Below are 14,306 nucleotides of genomic sequence, written 5' to 3'. Positions count from 1 at the left end.
GTTCAATGAGTGAGTTTATGGTTTTGTTCAATTCTGGAACTCTTCATATGCGCACTTGCGTGTATTTTTTGTGTTGTTATTATATATAATATATATGCGATATTGGCACGAAATGGAAAATGCACCAGCTGTTGTTTATTTTTGGCCACTGATATTGTCGGGGTGCAAATTAGTTGAAACCCAACGGCAATTTAATTTCGTATTTAAACTTTGGGCTATCAAACCAATGAATCATATGCACAGAATGTTTCAAATATGCTTAAAAGTTATATGCAAATTTAATGAATGCGAGTGCGATGTGAATTGTTTTTTTTTTTATTTAATATGCATATATAGTACGTCCACGTTAAATGCGCAAAACCAAAATAAAATCTATAAACAAACTGTGCCGTGCAATTAATTATGCGAATTCTTTTGCCAGTTGGCATTTATTTTTGCCATTTTGCAGTCGTGTGTGCATTAGCTATGCGCAAGTATTTAATGAAGTTGAAATAGTTTTGGAAATATTCCTGAAACCGAAACCGATGCAGAGCGCAATAGCCTTTTATTGCAGCTGCATTATTCAACTGGATTATCAGTGAACACTATTTGGAATATTTCGACCGCATCGCTGGGTACAAGTGGATAAAAATCGCTGGAATACCTTTTTTGCACGTGTCATAAATATTTCTGAAAATGCTGAATGGTCCATCGTGATGATAAGACTGAATATTTAATAAGGTATCAGTAACTGGAACCCTTTTATAAATGTATCTATCTCTGCGCTATCGCAAGTGATTCACGGTCATGCGAAATCTGCCATCTTTAATATACATACATATTACTATCGCACTTTTCATCACGTTGTGACCTGCAAACAAACAGAGCAACTCACGTGCCCACGAAAATCCGAGAAAGTTGTTTGCCATTCGAAGTCGTAATTGAGTACGCCGTGCGCATGTATAAATAACAAGGCATTGTGTCCTGGCCCCGTAAAAGTTTCGTAGTGTCTCGCAGGATATGCCGTATCTTCTTTGTTTTCTATTAAACAATTGACAAAGTGCCATGTCCTTGGCTGCCTGGCTGACTGGCTGGGTGATGCGACTACACATATAAATTATAATTTAATAAGAAAACAAACGAAAAATTCAATGGCGCCATAAACCATAAAAAGACGCTGCAAAGTGCTCCACGGATGTGTGTCGAAAAACAATAAGCAAACAATGCCCAGGATGAGACGAGAGTAAACATTGAAATCATCTTCGGCGGCGGAAATCGAGCTCACAGCATCGGGGACGAAGGCTCGATTAAGTAGCATAAAGTGATGATAAATGCGACATTGAGCAACAATAAATTGTTGCCTTTTGTCTCTGTTTTACTGCCGGCAACAATACTCCTGCGAATCCTCCTGCGAGTCCTTCGATTCCTGTGACTCCTGCTCCCCAGGATTTCGCACTGCTTGCCATTGACGTGTTTGACTTATTGATGCTGCGTGCCGGGATTAGTGATGCGGCCCACACTGCGTATGAGCAACGCAAATATACCGAAAATCATAAAGCATCGCTGATTAGCATTTGTATGCGTGTGTGCGCGCTTATATTTTCGCTGCTCATTCAATTGTTTATTGGTAATTTGAAATTCATTGGACGGCAGCATCGGCCGACAATCCTCTTCAGTTTATGGTCCTGCGGACCGCGCATTAAAATCAATCGCACTGAATCCTTGGTGCTGGCATCAATTTCTGGCGCAACTAATTATGCGGTGCGGGTAAATATTTTAAAGCCTTTTAAAATTTTTGAATTTGCTGGCATAAAATGAGAAGCTTTTCAAACGTGCACAAAATCATTATTTTCTGCTGAATACTAGTAGGTAATTATAGGCAATTTTAGAGACCTTTTTAAAAACATAATGAACTTTTGACTTGTATAGACTAGATTCATTTTCATTTTTAACTTTAAATTTATGTTTTTTGGTATGTGATCGATTTGATCCATCTATAGGTCAGCAGTATACCCTGGAAAATTCGCCGGTCACATCCCAACTGCATTTGAGTCTTCATTGCAACGAGCATGCCCCATGGCCAAATGTGAGGGCCAAAGTTTTCCACTCAAAAAACGCGAAGTTGCCTCAATGCAGACATTGTTTTCTGTTCTTATTTTTTGCGTTGGACCTCGTTGAAGCTCCCGCAACACCAGCTCGCCTGGCTTGGTCTGGTTTTCAGCTCTTGGGCTCTCGAGTCTTGGCTGCTTTGGCTGCAGTTCGGCCGCAAGTCGTGCCACTTGCCACAGGAAAGCCAAACCGAGCTGCTTGCCGCTTGCTGCACAGCCCGAGCTGAGTTCGAGATTACTTTGGTTTACATCGTGCTACGTTTGCGGCTTAAATATTGTATTAAGTTTGCTGGCTGGTGATTGGAAAGCAACTGCACATAAATAGAAAAGAATGAGAATGAACGGAAAAAGGGCGGCAGGTGGCTGGATTCCCTTAGCAAAGTTCACCTCATGCACCTGGCCGCATTTCATTGCAATTTTGCATTATTTGCAACTGGGGCTTGATCGCCGCCAGTCCATTGCTCTGCCGCAATTCGAAAGCCAAGTTAGCAGCCACTCGAGTTTGCTTGCTGCTATTAGCCAAGCCAACAGAAGTGGCAGTGCGATTGCCAGAAGGGAGCAGCATCAGCAGGTGAATACCAGTCCAAGCGGACCGGCAATTGCTTAATTGCAACTTAAGCTCAATTTTCCTCCTCCTGCGAACTTCTCGGGAAATTCTCGGCCCCGTCAGTCTGGACCTTGTCTGTTTGTTGTTGGCACATACAATCTTGGCCAACTCACAATCGTTGCATGTAATGACTGGCATTTGCGGCAGCTCCGATATGGAGGCCCGAGGTGAAAGGCTACGGATACGGAATACCACCGGGTTTTGGGGAAGGTTGAGCCGACGGCACTCCAAACTGTACGGGCATAGATAAACAGGCCCCACTCGAAAAGCGCCCGGGCTAAGCCCTTGAGCTCCGGCCACTTAAAACGTAAAGTTGCCCAGGTAGGTAGCATTAGAATCGCAAATCCCAGGAAGCTAGTGCCAGCCTTAAATGTAGTTTAAGTGTGTGGTCGACTACTTACGGGCTTTTGCCAGCCGCAAATGATCATTTTAATGCCGCAAATCGAGTGCCAAACATCAGTGGGCCATGAGTTTCCATTTTCGCATTTCGCATTTTGCTTTTTCGGCAAACACACACATCTATTTTTGTTACCAAAATTCAAATCGTTGCCATGAGTTGGCATAGGCTATCTAGTGGCCACGAAGTCGAGGATGAACTGGATTTATGCATGTGAGTAATCAGTAAGTTACACACTAATAATAAATTTCTCTAAGTTTGCCTAAAATGTTTGGGTTGCCCTAGTGAAAAGGAAACCAGAGATGAGATTATCAAGAGCATTACAAAAAACAAAGACGAATCCGTGAAAAAACTAACTGAATGCGGCCTGGAGAAGATGGGCTTTCTGGAAGTACAGGAAGATATTCGCTTTAAATTCGCTTGCAGCAGAAAGTACATGATAGATGGAATAACCGATTTGCTGGAGAATAGGAAATGCACCGATCTGCAGATCAAAGTGGGCGATCGAACCTTCAATTGCCACTTGCCTATCCTACAAGAGAGCTCCAACTATTTTCTGCAATTCAAGCGACTGGATGTGGTCACCTTAAACACGGACGTGGTCACACCCAGGGGTTTTCAGATGGCCTACCATTGGATTACGCACAAGAACACCAAGCTGGCGCGGAAACACATTGTGGAGATCTACTTGACCGCCAGTCACCTGGACATGACGGAACTGAATGCACACATATGGAGTCGTTTGGACAATCCTGAGTTGCTCAATGGCCTCGAAGCATTTAAGTTGTATTTAGAATGTTTGCCCTTCAATGCGAGCGTGTTGCAGGATTTGATGCTGGGTCGCATCCATAAGTACTTTTTGCTGGCCGTCGCCACGCAGGAGTATCTCGATCTGGAGCCGAATCACGTCTGCCAGATGCTGGGCCACATAAATATGTGTGTGAACTCCGAAATGGAGATGTTCATGAGTGGTGTCAGGTGGTTGTTTTACGACTGGCCCAAACGAAAGAAGTTTGCGGTGCGTATAATGCAGGCCATACGCTTCAATCTGATGCCGTCTTGGTATATCACTGGCTTGAAAACTCCACAATCGGATGCGGAATTCCAGGAATTGTTGAACATTCCGGAGGTGAAATCAATGATCGATCTGGGCCTGTCCTATGCGATCACACACAACTTTTTGGAACCCACATCGCCGCTGCAGGAACCGCTCCACATGCAGAAGCCCCTGGAACGGCAATGGGTCTACCATGCGGACACACGACATCACCATCGATGCGAGTGTTCCAAGTGGCGTTACCCGACATTTGAGGTATTCAACGAGTACTTGCATTCCATCATCGCTGCCGGGCATCGATATGTGCCCTCCCTGGAGTACGTAAAGCCTGGACAAATGATGGAGTGCTGCCAGGAGGCCTTCGAAAAGAAATCGTTAAATAAATAAGCCAGAAGAGAGCACTTTATCGTGGGCCCATATCGTTTTATTGGCTCAACAACACACCCTTGGGTGCCATATAATTGCCACACATAATTTCATTAGCCGGATAGTCCTGTTTTGGGCTTTGGTTTCGCATTCACATTGAGCTGTTCCAATTAGTTGAATGGCTGGCATTTTGCTCAATTAATTGTCAACGTTTATGAACTAAGCACTGGCTTGTTGTGCGGACGTGTAAAGGTGTGTATTTATGTTTGCCATACACAACAACCAACTGCCATACACTCCATTCAATTGGAGAGTTTGGTGGAAAATCGAGCAAACAAACTGGCATCACACATGCAAATGTCAATGCCCCGGGATGTCAGGGCGGCAAAACGCAAAGAAAGAAAAACACTTTTTGTTTAAACAACGGCAAAGCCATCGCGCAAATGCTGTAAAAGCGGTGAAAAGCGGGGAAAAGCGGGTAAAAGCGTGAAAAGCAAACCATTCGACAGGCATAATCAAAATATTTTCACAAAAAGCAACACAATTAACATGCAAAAATCAGGAAACAAAATGAAATCGATTTCACGTATTTTTTCAGCACTCACTGGCATTGGTCTTATTTGAGGCTTTTCCAGATTTCACTGCAAATGTTTGAATAACTTTTTTGTTTACCTTTGTTCCACCATTATCCTGCCTTCATAAATTTTTAGCTGCAGCATTAAAACAATAATACAAATGCAATTGATTTGGCCTGCGACCCCAATGCAAACAAAAGGCCAAACAAAACATGGCAAAATTCATAGTTTTTTTTTTTTTTTTTGCCTTTCCTGAGCCCGCGTAATTTAATTGTCTGCAGTTGAGGCGCCATACGATAAATCAATTAAAACAGATTAAGCTTCAGAGTATTAAGGACTTTTTAAGCCCTGCCACGCCCCCGTTTTTTTTATGCCAGCCAATCCTAAGGGGCAGCTGCGGCAAATGTAATGCGCTGATGCAAATGAAGATAGATGCATTTCGGGCCACTGCAGCGGCGCAATAATTGACGCTGAATATGATGAATGAGTGGCAATTACAAGTAAGCGAAAAAGAATCGAAAGACGATTAATGAGTCCAAGAAAGGCGCAAATCGAATGCCAAGCCAATGGATGAACACACAGAAGAACTCAGTGTCATTTTACTTTATCGCTACACTTGGAAAAGCAAATGAAGTGCACTTCGCTGATATCCTTAAGTTCATGTTTCCAATCCCAATCCAGTTCATATTTAAGCTTTAAGCTGTCAAATCCACCTTTTACCATCCAATTGTTTGCATGAGCAAACTACGACAATATATGCGTTTTTGATCTTTCATTGCTCTTTATTGGCTGTTGCACAAAACTGATAATCCTATTGTGGTTTTGCTTGTTCCCCTTGATTGCCTTTACACGGCGCTTTCACCAACACGAATACACACACACACAGAGAAAATCGGCTTCAGTTTTCATGTTTTGCGGCGCGCCAATAAGTATGCAATGCGCTGTGACATTTTCAACGCGCCCCACAAAGACAGCAGCAGGGGCACAACAATGCTTCTATCTCCGCTCCTTAAAAACTTAAAAACCAGTCCCAGACATAGGCCTCGAATGCCACGCCCCCTCCCGCCCCCTAGAGCATTTTTCCTTTGCGTTTTTCTGCGTTTTTCTGAGCCAGCGAAAACAACAAATTTCGGTGACAACCAAATGAATTTAATGCTTTTCGTTTAATTTCAATAGGTGGGGGTCAATCAAAGATAACAATGTGTGGTTGTTGCTGGCCAATAGATTTCACAATGGTGCAGAAGAATTAGCGGCAGTGACGCAAAGCAAAAGATTTCATGTTCTCGCTTATAGTATTCCTCTCGAGTGATACGGCACAGTGGACCTTATCACCACCTCAGCTAATTGGGTGGGGCTGTAAACAAAAACAATCGTACCATGGCGCTACAAAAAGTAAAAAGAAATAAACCAGCGGCATATCGACCTTTGAGGATGAGAGAGATAGAGACTCTCTCTAGAGACTACTATAAAAGCGCAGCATCCGATTCAGAAAATGCATACAGTGGCTGAATTTCAAAACCGACGCAATAATAATCATCAACAAACATGGGTAAACTTTTGGTTTATACTATTTTTGTCATTTACGCTTTGATGATGGTGATGGATTTTGCTGCAGCATGCCAACCTCATGATTCACCGGTAAGTAATACAAATCTAATATACATAAATATAGTGAGGTATTCTTACCCATTTTGTTTTCGCAGTGTGTTGGAGCAAATGGAGCGCAAGGAAACTGCTGTGGTGGCATGCATTGTCAGAAAAATGATCCCAGCTGGAGTGAGGGAAGGTGTTATTACAACCCTGGAAAATAAGGAAAATATATGGATCCAATATTTGAGTTATATAAAAATATAATTATTAAAATAAACCCATAAAATTGTTTGTATTCCAAAAACTCTTTAAAACTCCCCCTGCAAAAAATTATACAAATTTTAAAAATATTGAATTTGTTTGTAATTTGATTACGTTCTTAGAATATTATTGTTTTGAATTATTTAAAACATGTCGCGACGACAAGAATAAACACCACAAAGGTTGTGCAGGGACTTGCAATAACTAGCAGCTGAAATGTACACTAAATAATTTGTAAATATTATTTAATATAAGTTTGATCATTAACTTTTATTAACGGCGAGTTCTACAGAATTTAGAGAATTCTGCGAAATGCTTTATATTTCATCATTTATTAACGTTAACATGATATAATGCTTCAGCATGGCAAATATAAAATAAAGCAGCGACATGTAATAAAAGGCGGGCAGATATATATTATCGCCACCTGAGCTAATTGGGTTGGGCTGTAAACAAAAACAATTGTACCATAAGCTTGATAAACTTGGCGCTACAAAAAGTAAATATAAATAAACCAGAGGGACATCGACCTTTTAGGATGAGAGAGCTAGAGACTACTATAAAAGCGCAGCGCAGCGATGTAGGATATTTATACAGTGACTATACTTCCAAACCGACGCAATAATAATAATCAACAAACATGGGTAAACTTTTGGTTTATACTATCTTCGTTATTTACGCTTCAATGATGGTGATTGATTTTGCTGTGGCATGCCAAGCATATGATACACTGGTGAGTAATACAAATCTGTTATAAATACATATATAGCGAGGTATTCTTATCTCTCTTGTTTTCTCAGTGTGTTGGAGCAAATGGAGAGCGAGGAGACTGCTGTCCTGGCATGCATTGTCAGAAAAATGATCCAAGCTGGGCTAGGGGAAGGTGTTTGTACAATACTGGAAAGTAAGGGAAATAATTGGATCACACTCCCACGGCGATAATATGAAAGCCATACACAATGGTCGGGCTTCTATGGAGTAAAGATAAAAATCTACAATTTTTCTCAAATTCTATAAAAATATAATAAATAATATAAACGCATAACATCGTTTGTGTTCCAAAAACTCTTTAAAACGCTCCCTGGTAAAAATTATACAAATTTTAAAAATATTGATTTTGTTTGTAATTTTATTACGTTTTTGGAATATTATTATTTTGAATTATTCTAAGAGATCATAAACATTTTTATTTAAAACATGTCGCAACTACAAGAATACACAAAAGCACAGTTGCACAAGCGAAAAAATGATCGTAAACAGCGATACCGCGTTGTTCTTTTAAAGGTTGCGTATGGGCCAAAAAAATGATTTTATTATCAACACTCACACATTATGTCCGTCGGCGAAAGATCGATCTCCCTCGAAGGTGACTGAAAATTAATGCGGTTCTTGGGCTAAACAGATGCGATAAAGAGACATTTTCTTTTACCCTATCCTTGAAATTGAGCAAGATAAACTTTAAAATTTACATAAATTTAATTTGGAATTACTCAAAAAGTTAGAAATTATAATTGGGATTTCAAAGACAGTTTTCTGATTATTCTTAGCTTATAGTTTCAGCAAAAGTTCACATAACGCCATGTAGGTTAATGCCGTTCCGAGTAACAGCAGCAAAAATTTCCTTCTTGGAACACGAGTTTTTCCAGATCTTCCCTGGCGCCGCTATGAGCTATCTGTAATATTTGCCCCAAATTTTGTTCCGCCAAAAATTCGAATAAAAAAAATGAAGCTCACGAATTTTATGCACATGCATTAAAAGCTCGACTTTAAAATGTTGCTGGCTTTTAGACTGAAATACGTTTACGTTATTCCATATTCGCCAAAGCTCGGCTCAAAGCTTTTATAATCTGTAGCATGCTTCTTGGCCAAAAGATATTTATTTCGCAGCTCTTCAGTTGCCCCTATAAAAATTAAAAATAAAGAAGAAATAAAAAAAAAAAGAAGAAGCAATAACATGGGGAAATTAGAAAAAGAAGAATTAGAGAAGGAACACAAAAAAGAATTAGTTTAACTGGCCTTTAATAAATTTTCATACTTTTGATTATCATTTCTATTCATTTGTTTTAATATTCTTATTTGTCGATTATTTTTATTTCTGGCATTGCTTATTTTTTTGGGCGACTGCCAGTCATTATTTTTATTAGTTATTATTTTTGTGGTAGGTAAGGCACTTATTTGGTAGTATACCATACATGGGTATATATATATGTAAATATATGTGCACAAGTGTAATTTTTTTAAGTCAATTAAATTAGAATAATAAAATCGCAACAACAATTTCTTTGGACTATAGGATGGATTTGGGTAAGCTAATTTATTATTTCCTTTTTATTTAAACTTGCTTATGTGAACATATACCAACAAATCCATTTATAGATGAAATTAAAGAATAGACAGGAGCAAATTAAAAGTTAAAGACAAGAAAATTAAAGCTTCATTTAACAAAAGTTTAGTGAAATTAAATTAGTGAAACAGAAATAAAAGATAGAATTAAACAAAATTACAGAAATTTAAAAAAGAAATAAAGAAAAATTAAAAACAATAATTAGGAAAGAAAACAAATCGGTATTAAATATATATTCAATTAAAGTTAGCACCCGAAACCGGAAATTGAATTAAAATATTGAGTGGTTTGAAATTAAAGAAACAAAAATGGAACATGTAAACTGCAGTTAACGTAATTACATAACGATAAAAAGAATTACATGAAATTAGATTGACTAAAATTAAATTCTCATTTTTTTACTCTTATCAACTAGACATCATGGCCTTGTGTACTATCTTTTATCTTATTATTAAATGAATTAAATTTTTTAAATGCTTTGATAAATTAAAAAGGGGACTTACCATATCGTGCCAAATGTAAATCATGGAGGGTGGGTACAGAGGCAGGTTACTATCAGTTTAACCTCATTTCCATTAGAAATACTGGCATAGCAGCATTAGCATTAGTTCTCAGAAATGTTTTCTCTCTTTTAATTGTTTTGTATGCATAAATTATAAACCTTGTTCATCTTCGTAATAGGCACGCGACTACAAATTAAATTCAATGTGGCTTTCAGATCGAGTGAGGGCTAAATTATTTGCATTATTATATTGCAGCTGTGGTGGTGGGGGTGGTGGTGCAAAGGGGTCAGCTGCCAATCTCGCTGGGTATTTTTATTTCAAATTTCCCAGCATTTATGATAATGTATATTGCGGTCAGGTGAGGATTCCAATGCCACGGCAAGTGGTACATGAAAACGGAAAAACCTGACATTTATAATGCAGTTTTCGCTGAATTGCGCATTCGATTGATACAGCACAGTGGACCTTATCACCCCCTGAGCTAATTGGGTGGGCCTGCAAACAAAAAAAATCGTTCTACAAGCTTGATAAGGTAGGCGCTACAAAAAGAAAATACAAACAAACCTGCTCTACATTGACCTTTGAGAGGATGAGAGAGCTAGAGACTACTATAAAAGCGCAGCGCAGCGATGCAGAAAATTCATACAGTGGCTGTACTTCAAAACCGTCGCAATAATAACAATTAACCAACATGGGTAAGGTCCTGGTTTACACTATCCTCGTCATTTACGCTTTGGTGATGGTGATGGATTTTGCTGCAGCATGCCAAGGTCATGATTCTCCGGTGAGTAATACAAATCTGTTATAAATACATGCATAGTGAGGTATTCTAATCCTTTTTGTTTTGCGCAGTGTGTTGGAGCAAATGGATCGCAAGGAAACTGCTGTGGTGGCATGCATTGCCAGAAGAATGATCCCAGCTGGCGTGAGGGAAGGTGTTATTACAATCCTGGGAAGTAAGGGAAATATTTGGATCACACTCCCACGGCGATAACATGAAAGCCATACACAGTGGTCGGGCTTGTATGGAGTAAAAATAAAAAATCAACAATTTTTCCGGAATTCTATAAAAATATAATAAATAAAATAAACGCATAAAATAAAATATTATTGTTTTGAATTATTCTAAGGGATCAAAAAAATGTTTATGTAAAATATGTCGCGACGACAAGAATAAACACCACAAAGGTTGTGCAGAATCATGCAATAACTATCAGCTGAAATGTACACTAAATAATCTGTATATATCAAATAATATTTTACAATAATTCTTTAAAAAAAACAAAAAAAGCTGAGTACATGAAACATGATTATAATTAAAAATAATAGTCAATACCTTTCTTTAAAATATTAATAAAATAAAACAAAACCAAATGATTTTTATGTATAGGACTTAAATCGGTATAAGTAATTTACAGCTGCCTTGCAGCGGATGCTTGATCTGTGTTTTGAATCCGTTTTGACGGAAATGATTTTATTTTAAATCACAACTTTTCACGGAAGTAACTTTCACGCACTATGCACTCTACTGCTCGCTGATTAAAATCCACCAGTTGGAGATTCTCGTCGTCTAGAACGGCTAATTAACGTGCCTACTTTTAGGCCGAGATCGACGGTAGGTCCACGACAAGTAAACTACCTTATACCTTACACTGCGAATTCCCACACCACGAACACCAGCACAAACACCAACACGAACACTCACACACACACATGGAGAAAAGCGGCTTTAGTTTTCATGTTTTGCGGCGGCTGCGTTTTTGAAGTTCCATTACTCAAACTCTATGGGTAAAACGCTTCGAGGCTAAATCGCATGGCTGAAACTCAACTGACAACGGATGGGTGGCAAACTGTTTGCTGGCAAACTTTATGGTGGACACCCTTCCATTGCAATGCATTGTTTCAATTGTTCGACTTGTCGAAAAGTTGGCCAATTCAGCCGACGGCTGGCCTTTGCAATTCGAGTGTTTTTCTGCAGCTTAAAGGTCGCCGCACTTAAGGTCTGATTAGCTGCCTAATTGCTTTTGGCTAATTTGATTGAACGGAATTTCAATTAGAGGGCGACCTCGATAGGATCGCAATGAATGTCGCCAATAAAAGATGGCATAAAATGTGCTATGCATTTTCAAACACACACATGGCTTATGTTTAATGCACAGCTTAGTTGAATGAAACAGAGAACTGCAGCGAGCCACCGGCACCCTAAGTGTACCCGCTAAACACCGGGAGTCTCCACACCCGGGTGTTTGGAGACACCCTAAATTTAGCAATGACAAACACCCGGGTGTTTTGCCACCAGGGTGTTTTTTGTACTTGCACAAAAACACCCGGGTGTCTGCTGTGCAAAGAAGTTTAGGGTGGGTGACGCGCAAGCAAAGATCGGCCGCAGGTACTTTTCTGTATGCATAAAAATTGTATGGGTGGAAGCGAGACACGGTCCAAGAAATGTAGGGTGATTGGAAACACCCAAGAAAAAGGTCGTGCACATGTTTTTGCGTTTTGATGTATCTAATGTCTTAACAAAAAACAAACTTATGTATTATTAAATAATATATTATGTATATTATTAAATAGTATTTATACTTAATTAACACAATTCTATTTCTATTGTTTTTTTTTTATCATTTTAAAATGAAAAATTATACATACAAAGTTAAATATGGTAATTAAATATTAAAAATTTTAACAAAGCAAATAATATAAGATATAAAAAAGAAATGTCTATTTCGTGTTGGTTAAATTTCTGTAAATAGAATGCATAATTCTACAGATTTTCGGCATAATATATTTCGTTTTTCAGTACTTAATGTACTTTTCTTTTTCGTATGTTACCTACCACAGGCACTCAAATGTCTACCAGACAAAAGGCAAGTGCCTTTTTCTCGGAAACACCCGGGTGTTCACCAAAACACCCGGGTGTTTACCAAAACACCCGGGTGTTTACCAAGACACCCGGGTGTTTCCGAGAAAAAGGCACTTGCCTTTTTCTGCATGTTTGCCTTCTCTACCCTTCGTTATGAGTGGCGAGTGTGATCGGTACCCGCGACGTAGGGTGCCGCATTGATTCGGGTGCGCAGGCACCAGGGTGTTTGCAGACACCCGAATATTTTGACCGGGTGTTTGTATGTACCCGCGAAAACCGGTGTGAGTGGCACCCGCACTCAAAATTGTTGAGTGTGATCAGGGTGGCAAAAAATGCCACTCTTGCAGTTCTCTGGAATGAAATAAATATTACTTTGTGTATTTGTGTGCATATAAGTTTTATAAATTGGGTCACAGATGCTTATGATATCAGACAACAAATCTTCAATTAATCTTTTTCCATGTTTACCCTCGAGTCAAGATGCATTAAAAATGCAAATTATTATTGGATTGCAATTAAATGAAGATGGAATTTAATTAAGCCCATGTAGATGCGTATTGCAAGTAGCAGAGTTTAGCGTTTTTGGGGCTATTTTTCAAAACATTTGCCCAGAGCCGACCACAACTACAAGTATGCATAATTTGCTGATTGCAATTAAAAGCAATTATGCTCGGTGTCCTGCCAACCACAAACTCATTAGCTTGTTGCACCAAAACCGCAATGCAGCATATCCCACAGCAGAGTTGCAGCAACAACGACGAAAATTACTTACACATATCTCGGTGGTTGGGGGGCAGTGTGCCAGTGTGTGCGTGTGTGTGTGTGTGGGTCACCACTATGCTGGAGGGTCACCGCTCACTTGACCCGCCTTTTGGCCCAATAGCCAAAACGATACGGCCAAAGGGATGGCCGAAACGAAATCGAATCGAATCGAAACGCTGGAAAAATTGCACAGCTTGACGCCATCTTTTTGCACAGCCAAATCCTTGCCAATTTTTTCTCTAGCTTTCAACCTTTTCTTTTTTTTTGTTTTTTAGATTTAAGTTTTTTTTTTTTTTTGGATGCAGGACACAGTTTTTGACGTGCGTGTGTGTGAAGTGCTTTCAAACAAAATGGTCACAGCAAAGTGCCCACAGCTCTGCAGGACAGAGGACCGGGTTTGTTTAGAAGGTTTTATGCATATGTCCGACATGTGGAAAATTCCATTAGGAAGTTTTCTTTGTTTGCATACATTTGCATGCCTCTGCCTCAGCCAAAACCTTCGCCATGCCAGCCCACAGTATTCACCCACAATTTTCTGGACTTCCATCAGAAATAATTTATTTGCGGCAAGGAGCTGGCCAAGATTTTTATTATTATTATTATTTTGTAATGGTTTTCAAGTGTTTGCAGTAGCAGTAGCTCTACGGCACAACACTACAAAGCCGGGGCCAAAGAAATGGCAATGATTTGCATAAAATCGATTAAACATTTTCAGCAAATAAAATGCATATTGAAATGAAATGAATAGAAAGCAAGCCAATAGCAAAAGCAAAAGCACCAGCGCAGCAACAATCTGGTCAGTTTTTGCCCAAGCCATGGGCCATGATTCTTATAAGTTTTCCTGAGTTTTCCGAAAGTCCTGCCTTATTCTGTTTGTTAAGTGGGCGTAAGCAG

The 14,306-nt window shown here is 39.3% G+C and overlaps 1 protein-coding gene across 3 annotated transcripts; it reads left to right on the top strand.

The window, feature by feature from the left end:
* The first annotated feature begins 3,159 nt into the window (after positions 1 to 3,159).
* On the top strand, positions 3,160 to 7,985 carry LOC6538265 (kelch-like protein 40a). 3 transcript variants are annotated; one of them, XM_043207125.1, is made up of 4 exons: positions 3,160 to 3,304; positions 3,377 to 6,727; positions 6,793 to 7,673; positions 7,741 to 7,985. In XM_043207125.1, the coding sequence occupies exons 1-2, from the start codon at positions 3,246 to 3,248 to the stop codon at positions 4,533 to 4,535; spliced, it is 1,218 nt and encodes a 405-aa protein (XP_043063060.1). In that variant the 5' UTR covers positions 3,160 to 3,245; the 3' UTR covers positions 4,536 to 6,727; positions 6,793 to 7,673; positions 7,741 to 7,985. The 3 variants fall into 3 exon arrangements, with proteins under 3 accessions (XP_043063060.1, XP_002098792.2, XP_039231644.1); XM_039375710.2 differs by having other exon boundaries at positions 3,212 to 3,315; XM_002098756.4 differs by lacking the exon at positions 6,793 to 7,673.
* The last annotated feature ends 6,321 nt before the right edge of the window (positions 7,986 to 14,306 follow it).

The sequence above is a fragment of the Drosophila yakuba genome, chromosome 3R, assembly GCF_016746365.2.
Source record: "Drosophila yakuba strain Tai18E2 chromosome 3R, Prin_Dyak_Tai18E2_2.1, whole genome shotgun sequence".
Lineage (NCBI taxonomy): Eukaryota > Metazoa > Arthropoda > Insecta > Diptera > Drosophilidae > Drosophila > Drosophila yakuba.
Note: the sequence above shows the minus strand (reverse complement) of the source record. Positions and strands in the feature narration are given on the sequence as shown.

Bases quoted from the DNA above. Each gene is read 5' to 3' on its own strand.
- LOC6538265 (XM_002098756.4), top strand. From the start codon at position 3,246: ATGAGTTGGCATAGGCTATCTAGTGGCCACGAAGTCGAGGATGAACTG. The intron at 3,305-3,376 runs GTGAGTAATCAG...GGGTTGCCCTAG, and splicing joins GATGAACTGGATTTATGCAT to TGAAAAGGAAACCAGAGATG.